This window comes from Primulina huaijiensis, chromosome 18 (assembly GCF_012295235.1).
Source record: "Primulina huaijiensis isolate GDHJ02 chromosome 18, ASM1229523v2, whole genome shotgun sequence".
Taxonomy (NCBI): Eukaryota; Viridiplantae; Streptophyta; class Magnoliopsida; order Lamiales; family Gesneriaceae; genus Primulina; species Primulina huaijiensis.
In genome coordinates this window covers 1,020,098-1,036,046 of record NC_133323.1, presented here as the reverse complement: position 1 = coordinate 1,036,046, position 15,949 = coordinate 1,020,098, and the positions used below count along the sequence as shown (strand labels likewise).

Here is a 15,949-nt window from a genome sequence, read left to right as displayed (position 1 = left end):
TTTTTTTTTTTTTTTTTGGTTCTTTTTTTATTTTAACCCTTTTTCAACTTGAAACGAACATAACACCAATGTAACATTGATACAACGCTGACTTGTGTAAATACTACTACTAAAAAAATACATAAATTGCCAAAAATTGAAAAATATAGGACTATAGAAGATATGAAAGTGAGAGAGAATTATTTTCACTAAAGAGATTGAAAATGAAATAGGAATCCATAAGCTTCATTCTCAGAATTTGGGAAAAATAAAACCAGCTAAAGGGTTCGATGAGTTGGTAGCACATAAATTGGAGGGTAAATTTTGGAATATTATTGTTCGCATTTCAAGTATGCGAAAATGAAGCCACCGTAAAAATTGAGAGGGGGATTATTCTTCCCTTCTGGATTAAAAAAATATTGGAATTATAAGTATCAACAATGAGCACAGAACAATGCGACAATAATCTCAGTTGTATGTCTCAGCTGTGTAATTGATTTTTGGGTTGCGAATATCATCTTGACTCTGAATCAGACGAATCTCCAAACTACTAGTCTCGCAATCATGTCCAGCCCTTTTATAGTCATTCAGTGTCCTAGCCAGAAGCGCCTGGACCACAGAAAAGATCTTAGACGAGTATACCTCAGCCAGTGCTTTTCTTTCTGTATTATTTTTCATTCTTTCTGATTTAGATACTAGCTACTGAGAGATCCCTGTTAAATTTCTTCGTGGTTCACTACCGTTATTGAGCTTTTCACCAACATATATGTATATTTTCCTCCCAGAATAATGCCCTATATGTTGAATTATGGTCCTAGTTGCACAACGATAGCATGATGCCTACACAATTAAGTACCAACTTACCTGCAAGCTTGACACGGAGAGCTCTGCTGCTTTGTTAAGATTGTCAGGATATTTCTGCATAAGGAGAAACAAAAATAATCAATTCTGCCTATGAAATGAGTCAAAAGACCCAAGTTAAGTTTCGTCTAGCATTACATTGCTCCATCCAAGTAACAGGGCAGTCATTAGATCTCCAGTTCCCTGCAAGCAACATAAGAATAAAAAAATTAGTTACTGAGCAAAACAAAGAAGCAAGTACCCACGAGGAGGCCTAAAATGAAATCAGCATTTTGTTTTTTCAAAAAATTATCCAATTCTAATACTTCTTCATTCAAACTAATAAGATCCATTGCTCGAGGGCTTTGTAAACAAAATTTGACCAGCATGGGGATTCCTCACAGGTTTAAACCACACACATGGAATGCACAGGTAGAGAGCAAGAAGATTTCAAGAAAAAAATCAATAACGACAACATTTTCAAAAAAAAATTGAAATCTAGAGGAGGAAAATAACGTTCATCAAGAAAACTTGAAAGTTTCAACTGCATACCGTGAAATAAACAGGAATCTTGGGAATCAAAATCCTGAACTGTGCAGGAGGTTGACCCTGTCATCATCAAAGCTTAACTGAATAAAAAAGATTCGCACACATAAAAACCAAACTATGAATTACCATACCAAGTTGTAGACAACAGCAGTTTGGGCACAAGTAAGGGAACTAGTTATTCCATCCATTTTGTCTTGCGTGCAGACGAGAAAAAAGAATGTTTAACCAGAGTTGTACTTCTCCTTACCTTCTCTTTCTGATGACTGCCAATCAGAAGAAGATTCCCGTCTATATTGATGCTTGTTATGACGACCTAAAATACAACATTACGTTCAGATATCGTAATTGATATTATTAAGTCAAGCCGCAGATTTCGACTTGGCTGATAAATGTTACCATTAACCAAGCAATGACTTGATGCTTTAAAACCCAAAAAACTAAATTCTCTCAGAGTTAAGAAACATATGAACCTTTGATGGTCCAGCAGTATGAAGGATGTTGCAAGCTTCTCTGCCATCTTGTTCAGATACAATCCTGATAAGTATAACCAATGGAGAAGTAAAAAAGAGAACAATTCAATGACCAGACAAACCTGGGGGAAACAAAAACTAACACAGTTCATCAATCCAGTCCTGATATTCAGCTGTTGACACACACACGGCTAACGAATAACTAGTTCTTCTATCACGAATAAGTGTGCAATTGAGAAACTCCATTTCACATGTTTTTCAGTTACAAAATTTCATCCCATTAAATCAAATTCGCAATATGGTAAATCAGATGAAATCTGAAGACTAGCAGACACTCTATTAAAAAGACTCAATTAAATAGTACCTGAAACCAGTCAAGAGTTCAGCCTCAAATTGGTTGGGAGTCAACATTGAAGCGATTGGGACAACCTAACCAGAAAGGGAACATAATAAGTTTCCATTACTATGTCCTATCACTAAATAAAAGATATAGCAATTTAAGTCAAATAGATTATTTATTTGACAGGATCTGAATCTTCTTTCTCCTCCTAATTTTCCCACATACATACAGATATGAGCGTCACCCATTTCAGATCTAACGAACAGCATGCTAAGTCTCTAGGGCAAAGTTCATTTTACAAAAATGATCAACTTCACACGACAATGTGTGCTTTGTAATAGTAAAATTAAGTTAAGCAAAAGCTCGGCCACGCATGAAAAGGAAGTTGAAAAATGACAAAAACAAAAGTACGACAAAATGATCTAGAACATAAACACTTTAAGTTGAAGTAGTTGCAACTTTTCATGACACCAAGTCAGATCAATACCAGGTATCAGAACTTGGTCTGTCCAATTTTCTTGGATTGATATTAATATCGGCCAAAACTGAGAGGCTATTTTCTAAGTTGAAATATGACAACATAAATATCATTTTTCTTCTGCGCTTGAAGGAACAAAAAGAGATACAAAATAAAGTTGCACCTCAAGTGTTTCATTTGAAATAGTTCAACAACTTCCCAAACAAAAAAAAGTAATTTACTCAAAAAGTCACTGGATAGTCGTTTACCTAAAAATTTAGTCCTTTTAATTTATTAAGTTTATCATCAATTCACAATAAAATACAGAATCTGAGATCCAGGTATTCGATAAATTGACCTGAAAGATGAACCGGCATACCATATGACCAGGTTGACACCTGGATGGAATTCATAACTATGATGTAAATTACAAATTAAAAATCTACTTCCAAATTAGACCACAAGAATACCTTCTCCCGATATACAGATACCAATTCTTGTGGAACATAAAGCTTTCCTTCATCACCCAACACTGGATCACAAACTGAGAACAAAGGTCTGTTCATTAAACAAATCAAATTTTATTTGTAAACCTAATTTACATCTATATTGAAACTTTTGAGTCATGATCGTGACAACCAATATATAGAGTCCCCATGGACACCAGTCCAATATAGATGGTAAAAATTACAATGAAAAGCACAGACTCATCCATGATTCAGCAAAAATTAGTCGATGCCATAGTTATTAAAGGCACAATGTGTATTACACCGCACATGTTCATGGAGCCTAGGCTCAAAGCAAGCCAAGGCGTATACCTTATCAGAGATTCGGAGTGTCGCATGCATGTTTAATAAATATATTTGTAAATTTGGATATAGGAAGAAAATTTTGCCCTATGGTATCTGATATATGATTCACAAGCCATTGAACAGTAATACAACAAATGTTCTTCAGAGCTCAAGAAAAAAACGAGTTGCACCGGATCTTATTTAAAATATACAATCATCTCATGCGAGGCATCCTTAAAAAGCACCTTCAGCCTTTAAGGTGCCCCAAGATGCATGCTGCAAGCCCAAGGTGTGTGCATTAAAGATGTGGGCCATGGCATGACTCTTAACAGCAAAGGCAGAGGCATCGCTACCCCTTGACCCTGGATGCACGCCTTGTGGATTTTTAATAATTATAGCAGATGCCCATTGCAGCAGAGCGAGGAGTCAATAATTTTTGTCGTGCTTAGTACAAATGAAAAAACTTAACAGCTTGTACCTTTCACTTACCAAATACGAGTCCAGGGTTGATAGACCTAAGTTTATCCACAACTTTTAGTACTGTGTTTAAGAAGGAAACTGAACCAATGTAACCTACAATATACAAATAATTGTTGACGCGAACATTATTGCAGAGTAGACAACAAAATGAAACACTAAAACAAGATAAAATAAATACAGAGAACTGAAAATTTATCAGAAACAAATTAAAGATTCATATAGAAATGGAAAAAAACAAATGTGATAACTACGGACATGATATAATGAGAGAAGTTTATAACATCAAGATTCCATTTCCTGTCAATTATATCTTGAGTAAGCTTAAATAATGAACCCTCCACAGTTTAAAATCCAAAGTCAAACAAGAACAATTAAGCTAGTTCTTTATGACAAAATAACAGTTGTTAATATAAAACTTATATGCATAAAGAAACCTGTCAGTAGATGTGTATAATACAATAATTTATTAGCTTCCAGGCCCTCTACTAAATCCCAGAGTTGATCTCCATTCAAAACCTGGCCCTTGAAAGTAGGATAACCTGCAAAAACTTAAGTTCACTCAAACAATTGTCTGAGTGACGAGCACAAACACGCACATCTTCACAAACGCTGTTGCACCATGTTTCAGGTGTCAGACCATTGACGAGGCAGTATAAGTAGCATGCCTGTATGGTTTGAGAACTGTACAGAATTGATTGGATCAACATCATAGCCGAGTAACTGCAAAGGAAAGACAGCTGATTTGTTCCCCACATACCCCTACGTTAAAGAATAACACAATAAGGACTAGGGTACGGAGCCAATATCTTCAAACATCATTTCTGGAAGAAATATGAATAAAAATGATAGCAAACAACTGCCAAAAAATGCAGATTAAAGCCACTAACACATCGCCAACATACTTTTCTCCCAGAACAGATACTTAAGACACCCCTCTTTTACGGTCGCCAAAATCAGATCTTAACTCTAAAACAATAGCCCCCAGCAAGCAGTAAAACATCATTAAAAAAAATGAGGGCCGAAATAGGAACCTGAACAGTGTGAGACTGGATAGAAAGAACCCGACCAGTATCAGACGGCAAGGCTAAAGCTAGAATGGGTGGAGATGCCATCCCGCACTTCTTTGTGCTCCTTCCAGACCTAATCTCATCATTCAAAAAAAAAAAAAACCATGATCACAATAACCTAAAGATAAAGTATTCATGAACATACATGATAAAAAAACACTACCAGCTGTGATAAACAGATAAATTTCACCTGGAACGGAAAGATACCGGATTGGTCTGGGTGGAAATCCAGCAATCAGTGGAAACTTGAGCATAAAGCAATCAACTGCAAAATAATAACAATTATAAGATGCATATAACTACCAGTCCGCGATCAAATCTCTAGGTCGAACAATTAATACAGAACTATATAATACCGAGTATTACTATTACCCCAAAAGGAAGAAATTGATGTGACCCTCGGATTGCCGTCAGATTCGTGACTCCCAAATGCGAGATTGGAGATGTTGATCCGGGAAGTTAACGCCAAATTCAAAGCAAAGATTTGAAATTTAAGGTTATTGCATCACTGCTTACGAAAAAAAATTACTTCCGTTCGTCCAACGTTTTCAAATAAAACTATAATTTATATGTCATCATCAAGTATTCAGCATTATTTTATTTTATCATGGATACAATGAAACTAAAGAAAGGATCGATAATTAATATGAATTGATTTAAAATTTATTAATTTATGCCTTTTAAAATATTTTCTTCAGATAATAATAGCTTTATGTTTAAATTATGTAGTTAATTTTTTAAAAACACATTTGAAAGTAAATTGAAAAGGAAATCTAATATATACTATATACTATCATATAGTAACTAGCTTAGTCATTTTAATGAAAGACAAAAACATATTTAACAATCTATTTTAGTAAATTAAAAAATAACTAAATGATTTGTTAATCATAATTAAAAACTTAATATATTTTTAAAAAAATTAATTACTTTATGAATCCATACACTCGAATTATTGCATCCATAAAGTGCTAATATATAATAATTATTTTTTTTAAGAACTCGATGTCTCAACATCTCATTCTTACTTCCATATTTTCTCCTAATTTTCTTGACTTGGAACCATGGGTTTGTCAAACTGCCAAAATTCTTCTAGTCTAATGGACCTTTGATGTGCTTTGGCATAAAAGGTTTTGGATCGGATCTGGTAACATGGACGAGTTCAACCTATATGGACGAATTCACAAGATGCTGACATAAATGTTAATATGTATAAATTCTACCATTTGATGTGAAAGATAATACTTTACATCATCTTTATTTTGCAGTTTGACTCGAATTATAATCAGTGTTAAAAATAATTATGTTATTCACATATTTCAAAATATCATATAATAAATAGTTTATTATCCATCTAAATAGACAGCCAATATTTTAAATTCCATTTTCATTTTAAGAAGCCAACCTCACTTCTTAAAAAAAAAAAAACTTTAATAAAAATTTTCATATTCGTATAATTTGTCGATTCATTAATATATATGTACCATCTTATTTATAAAAATATCGACAGTGTAATAATATCTAAAAAATCAGATACTTTAAAAAACTAATGTTTGTTTATTCCTTCAATTCTGGGGTCGCCATCAAAATCAAGAAAAGTCGCACCTGCTGTCTACCTTTTGTTCTCACGGCAAGCAAAGACGAAGCTCAATTAAATCACATTAAATGATGAAATGGAAATTGGTTTTTTGGATATCATATATTACTATTACTTTGATTCAAATTTTGTTATGTTTTTTTTTTTATTATTATTATTGAAATTTTTTGTTATGTTTGTAAAATTGAATACATCCGATAAATAATAAATGGTGCTTAGTGGAAAACTTATTGTTTTTTACATATTTAAGTTTGATTATTTTGGATTTTCGATTTGATAACTGTTTTTTCTGTAAATTTTGGTTTGGAAAGTTAGTTCAATTATCATGTAAATTCAATTTAATTAATTAACTTTTGATGAAAAATGATTGTTTGATAAATAAATTCGTTTTTATTGACGATAGCCACAGCGCACGCAGACATCATCCTCACTGGCATTAATATTCCCACTTTGAAATCATTATTGTCACCATATGATTTAATCTCAGTGGGAAGATATATTTAATCAAACTTGTTCCAAATCATCTGCCTCGAGAAAAATAATTCATTTTATCACAAAACATATAGCATGTAATACATGCTATAAAACAGTGAACGGGACCCTGTTTCTTGAATTTTTTTTCAGACACAGAGTAGTTGGACCATGGGGAACAACATAGGAGGAAGGAAAAAGGCAAAGATAATGAAAATTGACGGCGAGATTTTCAAGATAAAGACGCCTGCAACTGCCGTGGATGTGCTAAAAGATTATTCTCCAAGTTCCGTACTACTTGACTCAGAGTCCGTGAAAAGGTATGGAATCCGAGCTCCTAAGTTACAACCGGAGGAGGAACTCAAGCCGAGGAGGATTTATTTTCTTGTGGAAATGCCCAAGTTTCCTTTTGAAACGATGGGCATAACTAGAAGGTCAAGATCTGTAGTGCATATGGGTTGTCCAGAAGAGCAGCTGAAACGGATGATGTTGAGAGAAAGATCCAACTCCGATATTTCGTGTTCACATTCTGGATCGGTTCGGGTTAAGATGAAGTTGCCAAGGTCCCAGATCGAGAAGTTGATGGAAGAGAGTCGGAATGAAGAGGAGGCGACTGAAAGAGTTCTTGAACTTTGTTTGAAAAGATGCAGAGAAGAGGAGGCGCAATAGCATTGAGGTGATTGGGTTCCAATTCGAAATCGGATTCGTGGAATGGTAGTTTCATTGCAGTGAAGGGAGAAAAATGGTGTGCAAAATCCAGTACCATTTTGTCGAAAGAATCGTCCTGCTCAACAAGCATGCAAGTTGAGTTTCGGTTTAGTTTTTCAGTTATTTCTCATTTTCGAATATACTGACAAAGGTGTACAGAATTGCAAGAATCATACGCCAAGAAATTAGACGTACTGTAAATTTTGATGAACTCTTTTGATTTGAGACTTTGTTGACATTTTATGCCGATGATGTCTGCACTAGATTGGACTTTCCAACGGTCATTCTCAATCCTGCAACCACTCATTGATCGAGTCGATCTAATTTTGAAGGATTAAGTTGAGATTAAACCCAAAAATGATAAACTTTACACGACGTGGGCATGAGCGTTGATTGGTACACTGTCGATTGATAATTTTTTCTCCCACAAGAATTTGGCTATTCAATGTTTAAATTCAACCTCTAGAAATAGTTGGTAGAAGAATAAAGTCAGGCTCCGTTTGCGTCAGGAAGTGATGAACTGCCTCGTGATTAGACAGGGCATGATTATAAAATGGTTATGGATTTCTTGACAACTAATTCTCATTATATAGGATAGCCTCGTTGTACATTGAGTTAGGATTAAATTCAACAAAAATCACAAGAGATACATATGCCATAGAATTCACCAAGAAACAAGCATCTCTTTACCGTCCTCGAACTCTTTTACTCATATCATACAAATCCGGCTGCAAGCCTCATGTACATATATATACCTTTCTCATCTAAATCTCCTCGTTACTCAGTAGAGTCGATGTAGCCCAGTTTTATCTCCAACTATTCAACTACTAATATCACAGTAACCATGGCAAGATAGTGTAGGATAAACTCAAAGAGATCATAGTACAAACTATACAAAAAAATTTATTTAGAAAAAGATCTATTATTACCTCTATAATTGTCAGGTTAGGATCAATGCCGCACTCAGCCACAGCCACTGATGCATCAGTTGCTGCACTTCACACCGGTGTCACATCTTCTACCTCTAGCAAAAGGGTCTGCTACCACATAGATTACCTGCTATGCTTTGAAACCATTGATATTTTTATACTACACCATTTCTAAACGAAGCCAAGAAACCAAACTCGCCCTTTGCATTTAAGATCAACTAGTTATCACCACGATTTTGAAGTATAATAATTATGTATGTGCATTCTTTCTGCTTAAATGCATGCACGAAAGGGGGTATACCTAGATATGACAATGTCCACGGGCTTATTAGCTAAATATAAGACTAAAAAAACTATATGAGTAGTTTGCTTTCCAGCACGTGTTAACCATCGCACAGCACTACAACAGAAACTAAGACAGATGGGGGCACAGAACTATTATTCAAAATAGTAGTTACATCCACAAGCAGGAGTTTAATCAAAGAATTTTCATTTACTAGAACAAAGATTTACAACAGTGTCGATACAGCAGCAGTGTAGCATTTATATTGCAGAATTTATCATTTAAGCATTCGCCTCAACTACAAGAATCATATAAAAAAGGGTTCAAGTTAGAGTTTACAAAAATTCAGAAGGCGAGGTTGAATCTGGCTTCCCACCATCACCCAACCCACCAGGATGCTGCAAATTCTGCAAAACCTGTGGAGGTATAGGTATACTCCCCAATCCACCTCCCAAACCATCACTAGTCGACCCAAAGAACTGACATACAAGCCTAGCCATTACACCAAGAATCTGCATTTGATTCTGGCAAAAATCAGCATGTATTTGCAAAATCTGTTTCTCATGTTCCATTTGCATTTCAACCATTCTTTCCCTCCATTTCATCTCTTCTTCCTCCCACTTCTCCTCCCATTTCATCCTCCGCCTCTTCTCTTCATCAAATTCCCTTTCCAAAAATCTCCTATTTTCGAAATCCCTCTTGGCCAACGATATGGCAATATCTTTAAACTCCATATCATTTCCGTAAATTTGGTCCTCCCTCTCCCTAAACCTCTTCTCCCTCTTCATATACCTCTCTTTCATAGAAGTCTCCTTATCCATAAATATTTCCTCTCTGCTCCACTCTCTGTCCCTCCTCTTTTCTTCCCTCCTACAAATCATATTCCTTAACTCCAGAACTTTAGCACCCACAATCTTTAAATTTTGTCCCTTAAAACCTTTAACTAAATCTTGATTCCCTAATCCGTTCCCCATTTCCTCACCCTCGTCACTAGCCCCTAAATCAACCCTTTCTTCTTCCTCCTCCTCCTCATCCAGCTCATCTTCATCCTCAATATCCTCACTCTCAATCCCATATCCCAGAAAATCAGAAACACCCTCTTCACCAAATTTCCTCACGTGTCCTCCATTAGCAACATCTTTCACAATCATACCGGTATCAGGTGATAATTCAATGTCTCCGAACACTTCCTTGTACTTCAAAAAATTTTCCCAGTGAATTTCTCCATCACCCCAATTGAACTCGTTGCTAGAGTTGATTCTGATCTTCTGCTTCACTCCCAGATACTGGTGCCGCATGTTTTGCACCTTGATTGATACATCACGCCAAGACCACTTGAAGGGGAAGGTGATTGGATCCTGAAGATGGTGCAGGGCGTTAACGTGGTCGGAAATCGGCTTGAATTTTTTCTCCCGGGTCTTGAGCTTGGATAGCGTGCCGGAGTTGTGGAGCTCGGAATATTTTGACAATAGAGTTTGTTCTTCCAGCTCGGACCACTTCTTGCGCTTCATGCTATGTTGTTTGAGGAAGATTTTGTCGGAAGATAGGTAGTAAGGCGGCGGTGGAGAAACTGATATTCTTTTGGGCGGGGGGCGATGAAGGAAGGTGTGCGTTCGGACAAGAAACCTAAACTGCGCGTCTTATCGGACTGACTTATGTGTCCAAGGGAGAGTAATTTTAATTGGAGGCCGTTGCACAAGAGTCCCCCAATCGTGTATAATTTTTAGATTTTTTTAATAATTAAATAAATACGTATTATATCGACAATAAACACAACAAAATTTTTAAAATAAAGTTTTTTATTATTTACGTATTACATCGAAAATAAACACAACAAAATTTTTAAAATAAAGTTTTTTTTTACTATTCAATAGCATAATATTGTCACCTCAATGTCATAATTTACAAAGCGGCCAAAAACATAGGATAAAAACCTACACAACTATTTAACTCCGTGGACTAAAACACGAAAGATGTTCGTACATGACGCAACAATGAGAGCTTCTATAGCAAATTTGGATGAGTAGATGGACGTCACAATATTAGAAGCATCAGTTTCCACAAAAATATTGTGTCACCAAAAAAAAAATATGAATTAATCTTTTTTGAACTGCGAACAACTCCATCATATCAATCGGAAAAAACCAAGTAATCTAGTCGCTGGAGCAGAAAGCACAAACACATGATCATCCCGCACAACAATTCCCACACCGATGTAAGGACTTCCTTGAAGAACCGCAACATCACAATTAATCTGAACTGTCCCCGAAGGAGGTGCACTCCAAACGTCGGAATGGTTTTGGAAGGAAGAAAACACAATCTACATCTTCATTATTTTTTATTTTTTTTATTACAACACACGCGCAGAGGAGGATCGAACTCGGAGAACTGACTAATCCGATATGGGATGAGACTACAGCTTCATCTTTTGACCGAGAAAATATTGTCAACATAGGTTGCCAGCCTGGGAAACAATATCCTTAGTCGACAACACCTTTCCCTCAAAGATGAATTGATTTCTAGATGACCAAATACTGATAATGTACTTGCAGCACACATGAGAGAGGACATGCAAGAGAGATTGGTTAAATCATGCATGTTATACGGTTGCGTTTTTCAAATCTATTTTTTGTTGTTCGAAGGAGTAAAAGTATAAACGCCAAATTCACATCTTACACGTTTATATAATATTTTTTATTATTTATGATGTATTTTAAGTTGATTCAGTAATGATGTCATTTGAAATATATTGTATTGTGTATTATAAATATATAAACAAGTAATATATGGATTTAAGATTTTATCTATTGTTTCATTGTAAAAAATAAATTATAAACGAAATTCATATAATTCAAATCCATATCCTCAAATGCACCCTAAGTAATTTCTATCATATCCTGGATCTATACTCGTGTTTTTAGCATGTGTGAATGTACAATAAGATTCTAATACAACCATTTATAAATCATTTTAAAAATTTTATTTTCAAACAATGTAAGATAAGGGTATCACTTTATGAATCGTTACAAAAATGTACGTCATCTATGAATATAGAATAATATTTTTTTATTATCTGAAATTCAATTCAATTAGGGATGGAGCTTCATGACATAAAACTGGAAACCATTTGGATTTGTTGTTGAAAGAAAAAATTTCAATTTTAGTCATGTATATACTGAGATGTGATAATGGTAATCTCTCAAAACTTTAATTAAACTCTAGGATGTTAAAACTTTAGCAAAACAGGAGCAAATAATGTTGCTGTAAAGGTAACCAATTTTTTTCTTATAACATGACTGGTTTAATGGGTCATGGACCATGATTTTTGGGCATTTGCTAGTGCCCACAAATCTAGATGGAGGTTTAATGCATGTACTTATTTATATGTGATTCCGCCAATCTAGATGGAGGTTTAATGTGTTTCCGTGAACACGATTTATCGAAAAATTTTAAAAAAAATGAAGTTTTCCTTCACAATCTGTGTTTGACACAGGTTAGAAAATTAAAAAGTATCGAATCGAAGATTTTATGGAAAAATACACATTGTCGAAATAACTAGTTTCTAATTATTGCCTAATTCTTATAAAGAATATAAAAATCTCATTCAACATTTGTAAATGAAAGTGGCCGGCCATAGGTGAAGAATATGTTCGATCACCACTAGTAAAAAGTGGAATCTATTCTTCCTCTTTTTTCTTTCTGGTGTATGGTGATTGTGCAAGAACCATAGAAAGTTGTAACAGGTCCCCATACTTAAACCACCACATGCACTTCCTTTTCTCATTTAACCATGGAAGACGAGCCTCCATTGATACAATACCGACGTCTCCATCCCGTTTAAAGCCACATAATGACCTAGCCTAACACAACCCTTGACCCAAGGCTAGCTAACAAGTGCAAAGCATACTAATATTACATAAAGTAGAATGGATTTCAATTGCTTTTATTATTAAGTGAACTTGAAATTCATTCTAATAAATATGAAACATTATAAAAATGCAAGGGAGATTTGAAGTTTACGATCTTGTTTATCTAAAACTATAAAAAAAACATTTGAATATATTTAAAATTCATTGATTTAAAATACATTAGTCCAAATGAGTATGAGATTCGAACTGCAACCAACTTATCTCCCACAAACAAAAAAGGCCAAAAGAATTCATTTGCATTCACTCACCCACACTTGCATAGCTCTCCCCTCTCTCCTTCTTACAGTTTCTTTACACAATTTTTTTGTTTAGAAATTAAATGCAACCCTATAAATGGACACAAACATTACTGATCATCACTGTTCTCATTTTCAAATCATATATGGTGATCACAGTTTCTGCAAAGATGGATGAAAATCTTGATCGAAACATCAAGTGTGGAGAGTGCCCTTGTGTGAATCCATGCAGCCAGCAGATATCGCCTCCACCGCCACCAGCTTCTCCTCCTCCACCGTCACCATGCGTTAGCCCACCACCTCCACGGTTCGTATACACAACCATGTTAATCCCACCACCTCCGCCGAGGTTTCATTATTTGACAGGTCCTCCTGGAAGTTTGTATCCACTCGATCCATTCAATAAGATATATTCAATAAACGCCGCACAAAAATATTCGATTGAAGAAAGGGTGATTCTTGTGATGGGATGTGCAGTCGTCCTTCAGCTAATTCTAATGTAAAAAATTTACTTACAATAATTCAAATTATGAAATTAAACAAAATGTAATTAGTTGTATTAATTATTATATGGTTACATGATCCGTCGAGTTATGTTTCTATTTTCTTCAATGAATCAATTTTTGTAAACTTTAGTTTGATGATAACAGTGCTTGATCAACTACTTTAGTTATTAAATTGAGTCTGCGACACCTAATTAAATGCTTGTTCTTTGTATATACAAAATTTAATTCTTTGAATTTCAGTCTAATATATCTCTGTTAACTATGTACTTTCACGTGTGATCAAAGTCGAGGATTTTTCTCAAAATACCTAGAGGAATGTGGTCTGGCAGCATGGAGAACAATATTCTTGTTCCAAAAGCATTTCAGTCGGTGAATTTTATTTTCTCCTCCAAGTTTTGTTTCAAAAAACTTAAGCATGTACTACACACGTAGCTCGTTGCACGTGCGAACGCGGCATGGAGAACAATATAATTAATTAAAGGGGATTATATTTTATTTTTTTGCATTAAATAAAGTTGCGCTCTGCAATTACGTGTCGCCGGTGGCAGCCCAAGTAAGGCGACCCGCTGCTTCGCACAAGCACTGGCCCTTGTGTATACGTGGAAGTCAGCTAACCAATTGACTCCAGGATGACGCCAAGAGTTACGTTTCGAGTTGCTAGCTTTGGATCTAGAGGACGACGAATTAATGAATTTTCTACATATATAAAATTTTAAAATAGATTTGAACGAAGATTCATTGATCTAACAGCGGGAAGTATGGGTTTTGCGGGCTGTACATATTTATATTATTATATATTCTATTAAGTGAAATATGACCGTTTTCTTTATCGAATTTAGTGTGCTTTTGTGACACCAAATAAAATTTACATATATAAATTTAGTTATATAATTTTATTGATTTTATTTTCTTAAATAACATTTGATTTAAATCTTTCAATTCTATTATTGAAGTGATAAGATGGTAATTATTTTTGAAATTATATTTTATATTTTTTTTCTACGTATAAAAATAATTTTATATTGCACATACATTGTGTGGTCAAGTACTACTTATTTTCAAATTAATAAATAATTTATAAATTTAAAAGGCAAGTTTTACAAACAAATTTTTTATTTTATCCATTGAATTAAGAAATTGCTGTAGATCTTTCAAAAACATAATTAATAAAGTTATATTGATAAGAAAAACAATATTAAATATAAAAATAGAATTATATATTTAGGACATTTGAAAAACAAAAACATGAACAATATAGGTATATATTAAGACGGAAGAAGAAGTACCGGAAAACTTAAAAAAAGAAGACGGGGAAAATAATGTGACTGATCGATTATTTTATCACAATTAGTTTCAAGAAACATAAAATAATGACATTAATTAGTCGTCATGCACACGACATACTTTAGTGTATGTTCGGATCAATGGATTCGCATCATAGATATTAATATTAATTTGTTTGAAATAACTAAACTCGACTGAGTGAATTTAACGTTCATTTTCAATGTATAGTATCCAAATACGCGATGCGGAAGGATTAATATAAAACATTGAAACAAGATTAATTATTACAAACTCATCTCAAGAATATATTTTCGTTGGATTAACATGCATGCGCCGGCAAAGATGAACGATAAAATACATGTTGTTGGTATTAAGATGAACGATAAAATACATGTTGTTGGTGTAATGGTTGTCAATTTTAGCTGGATCAATCGAAATATGGCGCTTGTACTGTTGTACTGTTTAAAAATTTTGAGTTGTATTATTACTACCGACTATAACTTGTGGTAAATCGACAAATGTTCGTTCTTATACTTGGTATCAAAGCCAAAGTCGCGAGTTCAATTCTCATTGATTGCAAGGAGAGTAATTATTGGGAGGGAGATAGTTGGTGTGAAATAATTGTCAATGTTGGGCAAAGCAATCGAAACGTGACGTTTGTGTTGTTGTATGTTTTAAAAGATTTGAGTTGCATCATTACAATCCTTTATAATTTTTGGTAAAACAACAAGCTTTCAGTTAGTGGCGGAGCCACATTCACCAATACCCGGGCTTTAGCCCGGGTGGCCCAATTTTTGTTGAAAAATTTATATGTAAATTTTGTATAATTTTAGAATAATATGATATTAGTGCGGATAGATTAATTTAAAATAGTAAAAAATTTTAGAGTTTAAAATTTTAGTCTAGGCAGAGCCATGTTTCTGGCTCCGCCACTGCTTTCAGTCCTACATATGCATTTAATAACTTCACCTTTTTTTAAAAAAAATTTGTTAATTTCCATATATTAAACATGAGATATATAACATGCAGTCAT

General features: G+C 34.4%; 2 protein-coding genes across 5 annotated transcripts; one reads left to right on the top strand and one right to left on the bottom strand.

Annotated features, from left to right (window-relative positions):
- Positions 1 to 351: 351 nt before the first annotated feature.
- On the bottom strand, positions 352 to 5,521 carry LOC140964717 (pyridoxal kinase-like). Of its 4 annotated transcripts, none has more exons than XM_073424610.1 (14): positions 5,346 to 5,521; positions 5,164 to 5,238; positions 4,938 to 5,046; positions 4,572 to 4,665; positions 4,341 to 4,445; positions 3,916 to 3,999; positions 3,106 to 3,179; positions 2,203 to 2,267; positions 1,839 to 1,902; positions 1,616 to 1,681; positions 1,372 to 1,428; positions 979 to 1,023; positions 844 to 897; positions 352 to 588 (listed from the first exon to the last, which is right to left on the bottom strand). In XM_073424610.1, exons 3-14 carry the CDS (start codon positions 5,016 to 5,018, stop codon positions 448 to 450), a joined length of 930 nt encoding a protein of 309 aa, XP_073280711.1. In that variant the 5' UTR covers positions 5,019 to 5,046; positions 5,164 to 5,238; positions 5,346 to 5,521; the 3' UTR covers positions 352 to 447. The 4 variants fall into 4 exon arrangements, with proteins under 4 accessions (XP_073280711.1, XP_073280709.1, XP_073280710.1 ...); XM_073424608.1 differs by having other exon boundaries at positions 5,181 to 5,238; positions 5,346 to 5,517; XM_073424609.1 differs by having other exon boundaries at positions 5,181 to 5,238; positions 5,330 to 5,514.
- A 1,506-nt stretch (positions 5,522 to 7,027) lies between these two features.
- On the top strand, positions 7,028 to 8,042 carry LOC140965025 (uncharacterized protein At1g66480-like). The gene has a single exon (XM_073425061.1). The coding sequence runs from the start codon at positions 7,213 to 7,215 to the stop codon at positions 7,708 to 7,710; it is 498 nt and encodes a 165-aa protein (XP_073281162.1). The 5' UTR covers positions 7,028 to 7,212; the 3' UTR covers positions 7,711 to 8,042.
- Positions 8,043 to 15,949: the final 7,907 nt, after the last annotated feature.

Coding starts and splice junctions, on each gene's coding strand:
- LOC140964717 (XM_073424608.1), bottom strand. CDS start 5,227: ATGCTCAAGTTTCCACTGATTGCTGGATTTCCACCCAGACCAATCCG. Junction 3,180..3,915: donor CAACCCTGGACTCGTATTTG/GTAAGTGAAAGG, acceptor CTTTGTTCTCAG/TTTGTGATCCAGTGTTGGGT. Junction 898..978: donor TGTTACTTGGATGGAGCAAT/GTAATGCTAGAC, acceptor CTCCTTATGCAG/AAATATCCTGACAATCTTAA.
- LOC140965025 (XM_073425061.1), top strand. CDS start 7,213: ATGGGGAACAACATAGGAGGAAGGAAAAAGGCAAAGATAATGAAAATT.